Raw genomic sequence first — 16,432 nt, forward strand, 5'->3', positions numbered from 1 at the left:
CCATTTGGCTTTTCCTGCCGAAGGACTGCAGGATCAGGCCTTTGACTGCAAACTCCTGTTGGTGTTTTTTTGTCTGGTTTGTTTGTTTTTTCTTTTAAATTGAACTGATTTTGCCTTAAATGCATGTCTATACTACACCTTCATCCATAGCACAGTATGCAGCTCAGTTGAGACAGCTTCAAGCAACACTTATGACGTTTCTTTATTGCCGCTCCATTCACTAACATGAAAAGATTCTGTCTGGACTGTTGATTTGGTATGGCAGATCAGAAAACAGGTCAATAGCAAATTATTAGTAGTAGAATATCTGATGGGTTTTGTTGTCATTTTTGTTTATTAAGAGGAAAAATGTAAGTGAAAAGCAGCCAGAACTAGTACAAGTACTTTACCTGCCTCAAGTTCCTTTGATCTGAAGATCTCAAGACATGTTTCAAACATTCATTAAAAAAAACCCTCACAACACACTTTTGAAGTAGGTAAATAAATACAATTCTCCTCTCTGAGGTTAAAAAAAAAAAAAAGTCAGTTATCACCGATGCTCTTCTAAACTGATTTTTGTATGTGTGATTTTAATTCCTTTCTCCTTGATTATATATGTGGTTCATATGGGAGATTCCCACACATGAGCCATTCTTTTTAGATGACAAATCTGAGGAACTGTCCCAGATTGAGGTGTCCGTGGAGGAGATTTTGAAACAAATTTATAAATTAAACAGTAATAAGTCGCCAGGATCAGATGATATTCACCCAAGAGTTCTGAAAGTACTCAGATAAGAAATTGCAGAACTACTGACTGTGGTATGTAACTTACCACTTAAATCAGTCTTTGTACCAGATGACTGGTGGATAGCTAATGTAACATCAATTTTTTATAAAGGCTTCAGAGGCAATCCTGGCAATCACAGGCCAGTAAGTCTAACTTCAGTACCAGGCAAACTGGATGAAACTATAGTAAAAGGACAGATTTTTTCAGACATATAGATGAACACAATACGTTGGGTTTTGTAAAGCGAAATCATGCCTCCCCAATCTATTAGAATTCTTTGAGAGGGTCAACAAGCATGTGGACAAGGGTGATCCAGGGGCTATAGCATACTTGGACTTTCAGAAAGCCTTTGGCAAGGTCCCTCACCAAAGACTTTTAAGCAAAGTAAGCAGTCATGGGATAAGAGGGATCCTCTCATGGATCAGTAACTGGTTAAAAGACAGGAAACAAAGGGTAGGAATAAATGGTCAGTTTTCACAGTGGACAGAGGAAAATAGTGGGTTCCACAAAGATCTGTATTGGAACCAGTGTTGTTCAACATATTCATAAATAATCTGGAAAAGGGGGTAAACAGTGAGGTGGCAAAGTTTGCAGATGACGCTAAATTATTCAAGATAGCTAAGTCCAAAGCTGACTGTGAAGCGTTACAGAGGGACCTCACAAAACTGAGTGACTGGGCAAGAAAATGGCAAATGAAATTCAATGTTGATAAATGCAAAGTAATGCAAATTGGAAAACATAATCCCAACTATACATCCAAAATGATGGGGTCTAAATTGGCTGTTACCATGCAAGAAAGAGATCTTGGAGTCGTTGTGGATAGTTCTGTGAAAACATCTGCTCAGTGTGCAGTGGCAGTCAAAAAAGCTAATAGAATATTAGGAACCATTAGGAAAGGGACAGATAATAAAACAGAAAATATCAATGCCACTATATAAATTATGGTACTCCCACACCTTGAATACTGTGTGCAGTTCTGGTTGTCCCATCTCAGAAAAGATATATTACAATTGGGAAAAGTATAAAGAAGAGCAACAAAAATGAGTTAGGGGTATGGAACAGCTTCCGGATGAGAAGAGAGAAAAAGATTGGGGCTGTTCAGCTTGGAAAATAGACAGCTAATGGGGGAATATGACAGAGATCTATAAAATCATGAAGCGTGCAGAGAAAGGGAATACAGAAGTGTTATTTAACCATCATATAATACAAGAACCAGGAGTCACTCACAGAAAGTAATAGGCAGCATGTTTAAAATAAACATAAGGAAGTACTTCTTCACACCGTGCATAGTCCATCCGTGGAAATTGTTGCTAGGGAATGTTGTGAAGGCCAAAAGTATAACTTGATTCAAAAACAAATTAGATACTTTTATGGAGGATAGGTCCCGCAATGGCTATTAACCAAGATGGTCAGGGCTGCAGCCCTGTGCTCTGGGTATCCCTAAACCTCTGACTGCCAGAAGCTGGGACCGGATGACAGGGGATGGATCACTCTGTAATTGCCCTGTTCTGCTCATTCCCTCTGAAGTATCTGGCACCGGCCACTGTCAGAAGACGAGATACTGGGCTAGGTGGACCATTGATCTGACCAAGTATGGCCATACTTATGATCTAGTATTTTAAAGGCATGGCCCATGTGCAATAAGCATATCATGGTAAATATCTATAGTAATTTTTTTTTGTACCTAGCAGTTTAAGGCCCCTCCTATTCTGCAGATGTTTTCCCACATGTTTAACTTTTAGCTCATGAGTAGTCCCATTAAAGTCAGTGGAATTACTCACATACTTAAATTTAAGCATGTGTGTTGGTGTTTTCAGGCTCAGGATCTAAGTCCTAGGCTATATCTTGCCATCTGCTTTTAAACACATCTGTCGTTTTTGGATCTATGCATCTAATGTCCATGGATAGATTTGAAAATGTGTCCAGAATTCTTTTTCTTAAAATAATTGCTGTATCTTTGGTCCATTTCCCTCATCTTTTGGTGTAAGAGTGAAATTAAACATGTCCAGATCTAGCCAGAGCAGAATAAGAATATAGAAAAATAATCGATTATTTTGAAAATACGAATAAACTTAAACACATGACAAATATTTATTTTTTTCCCATTTGTCATCAGAAAATAAACTAGAATCTCCTCACTAATGCCCTGATCCTGTATATTAAGGGCATGCTAGTACAGGAAAGTTTTGCCAGTATAATTATACTGCTACAGTTCAAACAGTACAGTTAGACTGATATAACTCACTATGTGGACACTCTTATTCTGTTATTAAAGTAGCTTTTTTTTTTTTTTTTTGGTTTAGCTTAAAAATGACATAAGCTAAACCAAAATTTTTAAAGAAAGGCACTCAGGTCATGTTAAGTGTAACTACATGGGGAATTTATGCTGCTGTAACTCTATCAGTTTTAAATCATACCTTAGTTTTCACATCTTATACCAGTATAACTTTCCTGTGTAGACCAAAAATACAAAAAATGAAGACTTCACTTAGACTGCAGAAGACCCTTGCATTAATATTGTCCTCATTAATTTTACTAATAGAAAAAAATCCAATAACCAATCCCACCAAAATAAATGAATAAACCCCAAAACAAAACTAACCAACCAAAAAATGTAGGAAACACTACCTCTTACTGCCCCCCAAAAACGTAGAAGAAAAGGAAACTATTACATTTTTTTTAAAGCTAACATATGAAGTGAAAAACAGCCTCATCTTTAAAAAGAGGAACAAGAGCAATAAATTCTGGACACTAATTCCTTTGCAATTAGTTCTTGGTTCATTGTGAAACCCTTAACATTCTTTGCTGTTGCAATTATAATGCTTTCATGAGAGGAGCCAAAAGTGGGAACAACCGAGAATGATAACTGATATAGCAGCATCCGTGGGTAGAAGCTTATGGTTATTTTCTCTCACTCGCGCTCTCTCTCTTTTTTAATTTATTTAACAGTGAATGGTGGATACAGCCATTGTAATTTGATCTCCGAGAAGAAGAACATGATGGACATGGAAATGACAAATAGCTCAGTACCTGTCTGTAGACAGAGTCTGCTCATCCACACAGGAAATCCACTTACCCGAGACTACCCATTATCTCGTGAGAGATTGCTACATGTCGGTCACCTGAATTTAACACAGTCAGATACCAGGTATTATTCCTGTTTTTGTAGCTTTATATACCTTTCCCTTTTGAAGCCCTTCATTACTATAATCTTTTTTTCCCAGTAGCAACCTTTCAGGATTTGGACATGGGTTCTGCCCTCATTGGGCGTGCTTGAGTGGCCTGATGTGAATGCCAGGGTTGGATGATCTCTTTGGCTTTTGCCTCATCTTCTCATTTCTTCTGGGGCAGCCATTTAATCTCCCCTTCCAATCAGCTAATTCCATTACTCATTAGCGGCTGTCATTGATGGTGCCTTACTGCTGGGCCTGAGGCATGGCCTTTCTGTGCAGATGCACTCATACTGCTCCATGAGCCTACCACTAGCTGATCACTCTAAAGGCAGTGGCACCCTTCACTTTTGGGGTTTAAGTATGTCTCCTCTGTGAGTACGATCCCAGCATCCACTGAAATGAATGATAATTTGCCAGTGACTTAAATAGAAAGAAAACTGCCTCCCCTCCCTTCTCACCACCCACGATGCTTCTAAGTTCCAACCAAGGAAAAAAGGATGGTAGAGTCACTCCCAAACTGGAGTCTTCCATATGGCAGTCTGGCATGCCACCATTAAACCTCCAGGAAGCGGGTGCCACTCTCTTTCTACAGTGTTTCCTTTAACAAACGGAGCTAAATGTTCCCACAGAGCACCATATCCTTGGTATTTGCTTTTAAGGCTACAATGTAAAAATCTGGGCTCTGGTTTTGATATATGCACAGTTCTTAGATTCTGTTCATGGCAGAGCCCTACTTAAACATTTGCTATAAATTAATTATACGAAAATGTAGAACTCTATTATTTTTTGTGTTGTTGTTACAAATTTAACATTACCAGATTTTAAACAAATACCCTAAACAGACATGCATTGTGAATAGAAGCCTGCTCTGAATTAAAATATGTCCATCTATTTTAATTACAATGGTTTCTGGAAAAGCTTATGATATGAAATGATCTTGACCTTTTTGAAGAGATGCAGAAATAAAAAAACTCAATAAAGTTGCAGGCTTTATCTTAAATATTTGGAATAATTGATGCTTTCTGCCTGGAACCATCAAACCCAAATTTCCATAGACCCAGCAAGAGGAAATTTTGACTGTGTAACTTAGTCATGGAAATCTGGCTGTTTTTGATTTTATTATACACATTTATGCATTGTTTTCCCTTTTTCTTTTACTAATGGGACAAGGATATCTGAATTTTCAGGAATAAAAGGCACATCAATGTGACAATCAAGTGGAGAGAACTTTAAGGAAAAAAAGCAGATCATTTTCATGCCAAATAGCAAACATATTCTGCTGCTGGTATTAAAACTTTTATGTTTCTGCTGCATTTAACTCAGCTCCGTCCCAACCATTTTATGTCTCAGTGCGGTTCTTACAGTTATCAGGCTGTTTTTATTCTGTCGTTGAGGATAATTATGAAACAAAGATAATTTGGGCAGAAGAAAACAAAAAGAGAAGGAGAGGACCCTGCTTAGATCTTTGTGGAACTTTTTGTAAAATCCATAATAGGGAAATGACAGATACGTGTATACTGGGGATCACAGTACTACACTCAGAAATATGAACTCCTTCCATCTCTGTCTGAGGGAAGATTCCCAGCACAACATAGAGGATTGTATGCAACAGAATATGAGAGGGCTGCTATTACGATAAAGCAGCAGGTGACTGAGGTAATTCTCTTGTGTTTGTTTTACAACATGTTCTAAAATCGTCAGGTTTCAGCATTTCCTGAGTAACTGTTTGGAGAGCATCTTGAGGTACATTGTGGTTGCTTTCCATTTCTTCATGGGCTGTTTGCTCTCTGTTTGTATGTCCACCCTGTTTCCACAGTTTTGATTTGTACAGGATTTTCAGTGTAGTGTTTGTGCCCTGCTTGGCTCTGTGAGCATGACAGACATACAGTAACTAATCCTAGCACAGTGAATGCACCTGTCTTTCCTAACAGACAGATTATATGGAGTCAAAGCTACTTCTTGGTATGAAAGTGAAAACAGACAGCATTTATTATTATTACTATTCATTATTTACACAGTAACATAGTTTCAGAGGGTAGCCGTGTTAGTCTGGATCTGTAAAAGCGGCAAAGAGTCCTGTGGCACCTTATAGACTAACAGACATATTGGAGCATAAGCTTTCGTGGGTGAATACCCACTTCGTCGGATATTCACCCACGAAAGCTTATGCTCCAATATGTCTGTTAGTCTATAAGATGCCACAGGACTCTTTGCCGCAGTGACATAGTTGTGGTTCTTTACAGACAAATACAAGAAGACAATGTCCTTACCCTGAAGAGTTAAAAATATAAGAGCCCAATTTGCATCGTGCCGAGTGCTCTTGCTTTCAGTGAAGCCAGTGGGAGTTGAGGGTGCTCAGTGCCTTTCAGGACGGAGCCCTTTCTTGGACAATGCCTGGACAAAAAAGGGTGGGAATGGATGTAACAAAACGTACTCTGGACAGCACTGACTGTACTTTGCAGTGGTTGTTCTGACCAGCTCTGATGTCTAATGCATAAATAAGGGGAAATGCAAATTCCAACAAGGATTCTGGGTTAATCTTTGAATGACTAGTGTGTACAACCACACAGAAAACCCAAACAAACAACGACACCTCCACCACAAGCTCAAAATACGGCCAGGAATTCAGTGTTACGACTGGCTTCTGCTGTTTTTCCCAGCACACTGAAATTCATTATCCCCATCAGCTCCCCCCCATGTTTTTTTTCCCTCAGGAACTGTATTCCAGTGATGACTGCATTAATCCACAGATAATACCCCCTTCTCTTCCATCCCAAGCTCAGTTAATAGCTTTTAAGTTATGCAACATAATTTCCACTACATAATATTTGTAAATGAGATGTGTGTGTTATACTGGAAAAGTCCTAATACCTTCTTCACCACAAATGGCCTCCATGTACAGCTAATGTTGGCCATTTGTCAGATAATCCATTATCAGGCATGGAAAACTCTTCCCACATTGTGTTCTTGTTTTTCTGTGTAAAGGCAGCGGAGCAGACAAAAAGCAAGTCGTGCAAAGGGCCCGTAATTGTGTAGCAGAACAATATCCTCTAGCTTCTTAAAACTGTCAGTAGTCAGAAAAGACTTGCTTGCAAGGGAAATTAAAGGCACGTACATTTGTTTAGCCAAAATCTTCAGATTATTTACTATGGGGCTATTTTACTCTGAGGCTGTTTTTAAACTAAAACACTTCTGGCAAAGTGCTACTGTCCTTGTTCTCTGGCTCCAATTACGGTGTATGGAAGTCTCTTTAGAAGTACGACTTCACTTGCCACCACAGGACTGTAACGTACTGTACAAAGACCTTGCTTCCTTGTACAGTGTGCTGTAACATCCTGTGCAATTGGATTGTTGCTTAGAGTGAACATTTAAAGATGTCTCCAAACCTATATGTATTCTGCAGGGGAGGTCAATAGGAATTCCTCCACCTCCAAAATTCACCATCGCCCTCAATTCCTATTGTATATCCCCTGTATCAAACCCACCCACTCTGCCCCGCCCCTATCCCCTGCATGTTGGCACAGCCGTATTGTGTTCATTTTACTGTCCCTTCATCATCCCACCTTCATTTATTTGTTACATCCATGTTTGCAGCAAGTTATAGTTCCTGGACCAGTGGTTCTCAATCTGTTTACCATTGTGGGCCACATATGCAGCTCTCTGTGTTATGTGGGCCACATAACACAAATATACTGCCTGTATGGCCCTGAGAATGTCACATGGGCCGCAGCTGTGTGGTGATTGGGCTGCAGGTTGAGAACCACTGCCCTGGACTGTGAGATCTCTGGGGCAAGGACTGTGTTTTTATCTGTTAGGACAATGCCTAGCATAATGGGGCTCTAATCCCTGACTGAGCCATCTCAAGGCTATCTCAGTACAAATGATAAATAATAACATCAGAAGGAGCTACCTAAAAAGCTGGTCTCCAGGAATCCTGTCCCTCCCGTGCCTGCTCAGTAGAACTGCACCAGTTCTGCTCCAGTTTGGGCCCCACAATGGCTGCGGCGGCAGGGGCCCAGAGTTTGCCCTAGAAGGGTGGTGATAAAATTCTATAGTAAACGCAGAAAATTTGCACTAATGCAACTTTAAGGTTGAAAATGTCTACACCCAAAAGTTGGGAAATGAAAATAATGCAACTTCCTACAGCAATGTTAACTGACTAATGGGGGCATAATGTATATAACATGGTGCATATATCTAGAAAGCTATAATTCTTATGAAGAATTCTGGTATGCAAATCTGCATTAGTAGCCGATATTTATATTTACATAAGCAGAACCTCTGTAACACAAAGCTGTGTGGATGAGAAATGTGAATTCATTCTTTCTTGATTGAAATCATTCACCCCAATGCTTCCTTTTGTTTCTTTTTAGAAATCACACTCTTTTTTACTCTTTATGCATTTCATACTCCGTGTGATACAATTGTCTTCATCACAGAAACTACAGTCCAGATTTTTGAGTAAGGTTGAGTCCTGGAAACTCCCATTGATTTCACTGGAAGGTTTGGGAGCATAGTGCCTCTTGGGATCAGTACCTCTGTGCTGCAGGACCAATCACCATTATTTAGGTCACAAAAGGAAATTATCCCAATGCATAGAAAACATGGTAAGAGACCACTCTGGCTTAACCAGATCTTCAACAAACTGAAACTCAAAAAGGAGTCCTACATAAAGTGGAAACTAGGTCAAATTACAAAGGATGAATATTAAAAAAAATCAAAACACAAGCATATAGGGACAAAATTAGCAAGGCCAAGGCACAAAACAAGATTGAACTAGCTATGGAGATAAAGGGTAACAAGGAAACATTTTACAGATACATTAGAAGCAAAGTGAAGAGTAAGGACAGGAGAGAAAGACAGTAACAGAAAACGCAGCAATGGCCAAAGCATTAAATGTATATTTTGTTTCAGTTTTCACCAAAAAGGTTAGAATGGAGGACTAATGTAGTGAACATCAGTATAAATGGGATAGGATCTGAGGCTGCAATAGGGAAAGAACAAGGTAAGAATTATTCAGACAAGTTAAATGTCTTCAAGTTGATAGGGGCTGGTAAAATACATCCCAGAATACTTAAGGAACTGGCTGCAGAGATATCTGAGCCATTAGCCATTATCTTTGAGGACTCATGGAGGAAGGGAGAGATCCCAGAGGACTGGAAAACTGCAAATATGGTACATATCTATAAAAAGAGGAATAAGGACAGCCCAGGGAATTAAAAATCAGTCAGCTTGACTTTGGTACCTGGAAAGATAATGATGCAAATAATCAAACAATCAATTTGTAAGTACCTAGAAGATAAGAAGGTGACAATCAACATGGATTTGTCATGGACAAATCTTGTCAAACCAACCCAACATCCTTCTTTGATAAGGTGACAAGCCTTGTGGATGGGGGGAAGCAGTAGATGTGATATATCTCAACTTTTTACTAAGGCTATTGATACTGTCTCACATTACCTTCTCCTAAGCAACCTAAGAAAAGATAGCCTACTATAAGGTGGGTGTACAACTGATTGGAAACCATACTCAGAGAGTAGTTATCAGTGGTTCAAAATGAAGCTGGAAAGGGCATATTCAGTGGGGTCCCATGGGGATCTGACCTGGATCCAATTCTATTCAATATCTTCTATAATGATTTGGCTAATGGCATAGAGAGTATACTTAAGTTTGTGAATGATACCAAGCTGGGAGAGGTTGCAAGTGCTTTGGAGGACAGGTTTAGAATTCAAAATAATCTTGACAAACTGGAGAAATGGTCTGAAATAAACAGGATGAAATTCAATAAGGACAAATGCAAAGCATTACACTTAAGAATAATCCATTGTACAAATACAAAATGGTAAATGACTGCCTAGAAAGGAGTACTACAGAAAAGGATCTGGGGTAATAATGGATCACAGACTAAACAGGAGTCGATAATGTAACACTGTTTCAAAAAAGCAAACATCATTCTGGGACATATTAGCCGGTGTGTTGTAAACAAGACACCAGAAGTAATTCATAGATTCATAGATATTGAGGTTAGAAGGGACCATTATGATAATCTAGTCTGACCTCCTGCACAACACAGGCCACAGAATCTCACCCACCCACCCACCCCTGCGAATATTGCCAGTACTGAGTCTCAGTGCACTGTAAACTTTCTGACAAATCTCTCCTCGTTGTGGGTAAGAAACGTTTTTGTGGGTGTGTTTTTTTTTTTAAATTCATAGCAGTTGGAAAGCTGTCCATAGTTGGAATGTTAGAATAGCCCCAGCAAAAATGGATTAGGGAGTAGAATGCAGTTGAAATAGTCAAGTTGTAAGATAAATGAAATCTACCCCATGGTTCTGTGATTTACCCCATAAATATTTCCATTACATATGTGCACAGTAGCTGCATGTTTGACTCATCAGTAGCTATCTGGCTATACATGCTGCATATACAGGCATTGCTCACTCTACAATTTTTCCAATTTTGTTTTAAATGTGGTTTCCTTAAAAACTTGCTGAATAACCATAGTTGCCTCAGTGTTTGCAATATTACCCACAATCCTCTGTAGTGTGAAATTCACCCATGTGAAGAGGGCCAGCACAAGCCCTATATATTACATAAGCTGTAGGAATATCTAGGGAACAGCTGCTAATAGTGAGAAATAATACAGACACAGTTATATCAGCTTTGATAAATATTTATAAGAGAGATAAAACTTTGTGCTTTAGGGCATAAGCCAATCACTGATTGCCTGGAAGAAAATATTAGGAAAAAACTTCTCCTATAGGCAGGTTATTTAAAAATTGTCTGTTATGGAGTTTTTTAGACCCTTTTGCGTGAGCCAATTTGTATTGCCCAGCGTTAGAACAGAACTAAATGGATCATGGATCTGATCTGATATGGCCATTCTTATGTTCCTAACCCTATTTAGTTACCTAAGGCATGGGTTCCTACCTTGGGGGTTGTGACTCTCAGTAGGATCTTGAACAAATGCCAGGGAGTCAGTGCTAACCTATCCTCACATTACTAAATGGCAGAGGGGGCCTGGCTAGATCCCAGCTAGATAAAAATGGGGTGCTCTGCTAGGGAAAAGATTGAGAATCACTGATCTAAGGCAACTAGCAGGTTTTTTTAATTAATGATTATTGTACATTGTAATAGTGGCCAGCAGTTCCAGTTATTTCTTTACATCCCCCTTTTTTCAGCTGATCAAATTTTTTCCTCAAACAAATGCCTTGTGAGTTGAAATGTTGTGAATTTTGCAATGGTGAATGTCTCTAGAGAGCGTGAACAAAATTAACGCCACCACTGTGAGCTATGTGAGAACTCCAAAACACTTTCCCTATGTGCTCTAACGAAAATGCTTGTGTTCAAAAAACTAAAAAATGGCTAAAGCTATCACACTTTTTGCTATGGTTTTGTCCAGTCTGTACATTGACCCTATAGATTATGATTGATGAGATGTCAGTAGTAGGGGTGGGGAGGAGTTTGTGCAATGTGTAACCCACAGTGTAAAATTAATCCCATGTAAAATGATGCTACCTTTACAAGGCCACAGAGGAAACATTGCAGGATTTTTAAAGTTAATTGTTGGAAGACACAAACAACGTGCCGTAGAGAATAAGTGGTTTCATTCTCCAGGGCGTAATAAATGTTGCATCTTGTACAAAAATCATAAATTCTCCCACAGTTGGTGATGTTTAATGAAACTGTATTACAGGTCTCCCAGGTTTCAAGACTCCATCGATTCTTCCACTTTGTGCATGAATGGAAGTCACCCAGCTCAGCACATTAAGCAAGAGTGCCCAGGTGATTATAAGGTTCTTTCGGAGGTTTCTGCACATAGAAGGACTACAGAGGGAATGGAGCTGCGAGCCTCTGGTAGTCTGCATCCTGAAATAGACCTAATGAATAATAGCTTTACAAATTCACTTTCATCATACTTGTTTAATAATGAACATAGCTCCTCCCTGGGTTCATTGTCATTTGGCAGCCCTCAACATTCAGCCAGGCTACAATCAAGCAACCTGAAGAAAAGATGTATCTCTGTTATGCCATCTTCAGCTGAAGGAATCGATATTACAGCTATTATCCGCACGTCGCAGACATCACTGGTCACCTGTGTGAATGGTCTGCGGACTAATTCGGCTGGCATTTCCTCTCATCCTTTGGAGGTCAGTCACCACAGTGCTCAGAAATCTTCTCGTCCTCAGTCTTGCTCTCAGCCTGGGAACCCTTGCAGTCTTCCCTCTCCTTCAGCATGCCTTGTACCTATTTCCACTGATTGTGACAGAGGTGACTGTGATCCGCTACAAATGCAGCAAATAGAGGAAAATGCAAGTCTTAACCTTATGATGAATGGTACTAGTATTCCTCAGCAAGATGCCTCACACAGCAGCCAGAAGGTGAGTTTCTTAAAACAAGAACCAGTCGATGATTATTCCTCTAACACAGATCTCTTTCGGCATCGTCAGGGGCTGCCGCCGCCGCCTTATCATTTACACCAGCAGCTAAGCCAGACTCAAGGGACGTTGCCTCATTTACACGTCTCCATGTCTCCAAAGTCCCTTCAGCCCAGTGAAGGAGATGAACAAGAGGTCAGCAATGGCACGCAGGTCTGTCGGTGGATTGACTGCAATGCCACTTATGACCAACAAGATGGACTGGTCAGACACCTAGAAAAAACACACATTGACCAAAGGAAGGGAGAGGACTTTACTTGCTTCTGGGCAGGCTGTGTCCGTCGGTATAAGCCTTTCAATGCTCGTTACAAATTGCTGATTCATATGAGGGTTCATTCTGGAGAAAAACCAAACAAGTGTATGGTAAGTCTGGAATCTGTTTGTTTGAACAGAAACATGCTACTCTGCTCACTCACTGGCTCTCTCTCTTCAATATTATTCAAATATAATTATCGTACTTTCCTGTAACTTGGTTTGTTCTAAGGAGAATTGGGGAAGGAACTTAATTTTAAAGGAAATGTTTGAGTAATAAATATTGTAGCTCTTGGAAAAGAGATTCAGTCCCCTTTATATGAAAGCTTAACTTTTAATACAATGGTTTATTTTTTTAATATTCATTAAAGCATTAATAAAATGATGATCAAAGCCAGCAGCAGTCATTTAACGTAAAATAAGGGTCACTGAGCCTCAGGTGACATTTTAAATAAAGAAACATAAAACACATCTAATTAAATTCTTTTCATTCCTCCTTCTCAACAATAACCCATGGAGTTAATAGTGCAACAGTTTGAGATGGTAGTTCAGAAAAGAAAAAGAATCATATTAAGGATTTAAAATGGTTAAAAAAATCTGCATATCTTGAGATTTTCTAAGGTTGTTAGGGGTTGGTTTTAGGGGGGTTGTTTTGTTTTTTGAACTAGGCAAAATAGAGTGTTCTAAAAAAATAAAACCCTTTGTTCTCCTCTGATCAAGCTATAGTAAACAACATCAGCATTCCAAAAAGAAGATCTTGAGAACAGCACTGTCTGTTCATCTGCATCCTATGACGATAATGTGGCCAAATTAAAATAGAAGTTAATGACTTCCATGGAGCTTTCCATATGCAGGGAGCAGCGATAATATAAGACCTTGAATAGACTAGATAAAACTAAGCAAGTTTGACATGAGCTTCCAAACTGAGCCATGAGATTTTCAAAGCTTTCTTTGTGTACTGCTGTAAAAAAAAAAAAAAAAAAAAAAATCAAAGGAATAATTGCACCAGCAGGTGATGTTACTCAATTTACACAATTCCCCCCCCATTATTGTATTGGTAGCAAAATCTTATTGCGAGAAATACTCATAAGAAAGTTAGGACAGGATGAAGTCCATTATGGCTTGTGTGTGTTTATATATCTATATATGTAATTTGGTGCTAGAAATCTCTCAAGGCCTTGTGTCAAGTATTAACGATTGGTTGGAGGAGAGGAAAAGTAATACACAACATTTTTTGCTTTGCCAGAGAATAATGCTATTATCACCTTAACAACTTTTCATTTTCCTTAGATATCTTAATAATGTTATCTTAATATTAGTATTCAATTCAATTAGTATTCCCGAAACCATGTATGTGGAATAACAGTGGAAATAATGGAAATAGTGAGGCATCATTATTTAGTTGCTTGAGGTAAAATGACACATTTTAAGAGTGACAACTCTATGTGTCTAATTTATCAAGCAAGAGTACTTATACAAATAATTACCTTTGGCCTCAGTTTCATAAGTAGCATCAACATCTCTTGTAAAAGCACTGAGGAATTTAAACTCTTTACAGTTATTTTTATTGCCGTAAATGTTAAAAGAACAATGAAAACCCCTTTCTTATAAATAAAAATGTAATGAAACTGCTAAACCATCTGGATTTCTCAGTGGAACTGGCTTTTTAATCACTTACAAAGAAATGAAAACAATCTCTTCTCTTGATTTCTTTCAGGCTTTTTTAAAGAAAATGATAAAATGGGGAAACTTGGTTAGCTTTTCTATGATGATGAAAGACACAGTAGAGAGTGCTAGATTTACTCAGGCAGGACCCTTCTTCATTTTTGCTAAGATGCATATTTGACAGCTATTGTGTAGCAGCTTTCTAATGTTACATTCCAGGCAGTGTTTGTATAGGACTCTGTGTATACCACAGAAGTTAGTTCATGTAACACTAAAAATTTTCCCCTTTCAGTCACTTTGTTAGTCTGCCTTAAATAATAGGCTATTGACAACATCTCAAGAATTTAGTGTTGTGAAAGGCCCAACGAAAACCTGCATATTGGACATGCTGGAAATATGTATGTACTCTTGGCCTGTAAATATATAAAGCTCTGTTTCATTACAGCTGACAGTGTAATCACTCCAATACTCTGTGTGTCCCAGAGAGAATTAAGAGCATAACATCACAGGAGCAGTTAACTCCTTCCATAGCCAGAACAAAAATAGTGACTATCAGCAGGTAATAATAATTGAGACCTGGAGTCCTATGCTATAGTAAAACCGGACCTTTGGGGCACATTAAAAATGCATCTTTTCTGCAAGTCTAGCTTCCTGCTGTTGAAATTACTTGATCTAGCAATGCGAGATCTTAAGGCACAGACTCATCTCCTTAAAATTATTATCCTCAAATGGGGATCATTTGCCTGCTGAATTACATTCCATTTTTTAAAAAAGATTTCTTTGTGTTTTCTTTGTGCTATGATGTTATGCCATTTTACATTATTGGTTATCTTTTGATGGGCTAATAATTGTGTAGTTACCCCTGGAAATTAATAAGGCAATTCATTTTGCATCAATTGAGTTCTTAAGTTTTGTTTTGTTATGTTTAGTGGATTGCCCTGTTCCGTAACTTTGCATCTCTTGGTATTTGTAGTGGGGATTTTCTTCATTGCTTACAATTACCCACTGTACACAATTCTACTTCGTTTTTGAGGGTGCTGATTTTCTTCTTTCTTTTGCCCGTTAAGATTGCTGGCCAAGTAGGTTTTGAGACTGTTTGGGGCAGTTAGCACAAATAGCGCTCAATCCATATAAATAAAAGTTTTCTTCCATGTAAAATTATTAATTTCTTATGACAGGCTTTGCTACTATGCACTGTAATAGACAAAGGAATTTTGGAATTCAAGCCACTTGAGAACAGGAAATACATGAGACATTTTGATTGAAAAGTAAATGGTCCACTAAAACTGCAGTTAATCCTTTTATTATCTTTCCAACAGCAGTTTCCACAATACTTTCATGAGGTAAGCTTCCTCCAGTCCAACTGTAACACTCTCATCATTACAGCTGGTTTAAATTTAGCTAGCATGCTTCTTTCTCTACTACCAATGGTTGAAAGGCAAAACGACATCTGCCGTAGAGGAACTACTGAGATTTTGGGTACTTGTGCTTTCTGTATTTTGTTGCCAAAACCTGTACTCTGAGTATTCTGCTTTCCTATTCAGTTAAATATTCTAATTAAGCTGTGTCTTCTCTTCACTGTGTTCCTTGTGTTTGATTTTTCCTTGGGCTCTGCAAGTAGTCTAAAGGAAACTACCTAATCTCTCTGCAATATCCTGTTATGTTTCATACTTAACTCATGTTGTTTTAGTTTTATTAAATTTGGGGTTCATCTGCATTATAATCAAAAATATATCCAACAAAAATAATGATGCAATGTACTTAAGACTTTAACTTTTGAAGATTAATTTCATGCTTTTTTAGATTTGATGTCCCAGACAATTGGAATTTTGATTGTCTGAGACAGCAAAAATTAGCAAGCTTAAATGGTTTTCATTTAAAAAAAATTTCTCATAGCTGCATCTTTTGTAGTCTTTCAGTTCTACTAGCATTTTGGTGTATGGAATAATAGTGATCCCTAAATACTGTAGACTAACCATAAATCCCTGTTTGAGAATGTAAATATATGGCTGCTCGTTTAGTCTTTTTAGGCCTAAGATTGTTTGATTTGGATAAAACCACTACTGGGTAATCTCTTTCAGTCCCTCCTGCATGGTGGCAACTTCATAAAAAATAGACAACAAGGCTGCCATCTCTGT

General features: G+C 38.4%; 1 protein-coding gene across 1 annotated transcript in view; it reads left to right on the top strand.

Moving 5' to 3' along the window:
• Window positions 1–16,432, top strand: part of GLIS1 (GLIS family zinc finger 1) — a 266,617-nt gene that overhangs the window by 120,935 nt on the left and 129,250 nt on the right. The window contains exons 3-4 of the mRNA XM_074961708.1: window positions 3,716–3,914; window positions 11,636–12,740. Coding sequence (XP_074817809.1) covers window positions 3,716–3,914; window positions 11,636–12,740 — 1,304 coding nt within the window. The remainder of the gene's footprint in view (window positions 1–3,715; window positions 3,915–11,635; window positions 12,741–16,432) is intronic.

The sequence above is a fragment of the Natator depressus genome, chromosome 8 (genome assembly GCF_965152275.1).
Source record: "Natator depressus isolate rNatDep1 chromosome 8, rNatDep2.hap1, whole genome shotgun sequence".
NCBI lineage: Eukaryota > Metazoa > Chordata > Testudines > Cheloniidae > Natator > Natator depressus.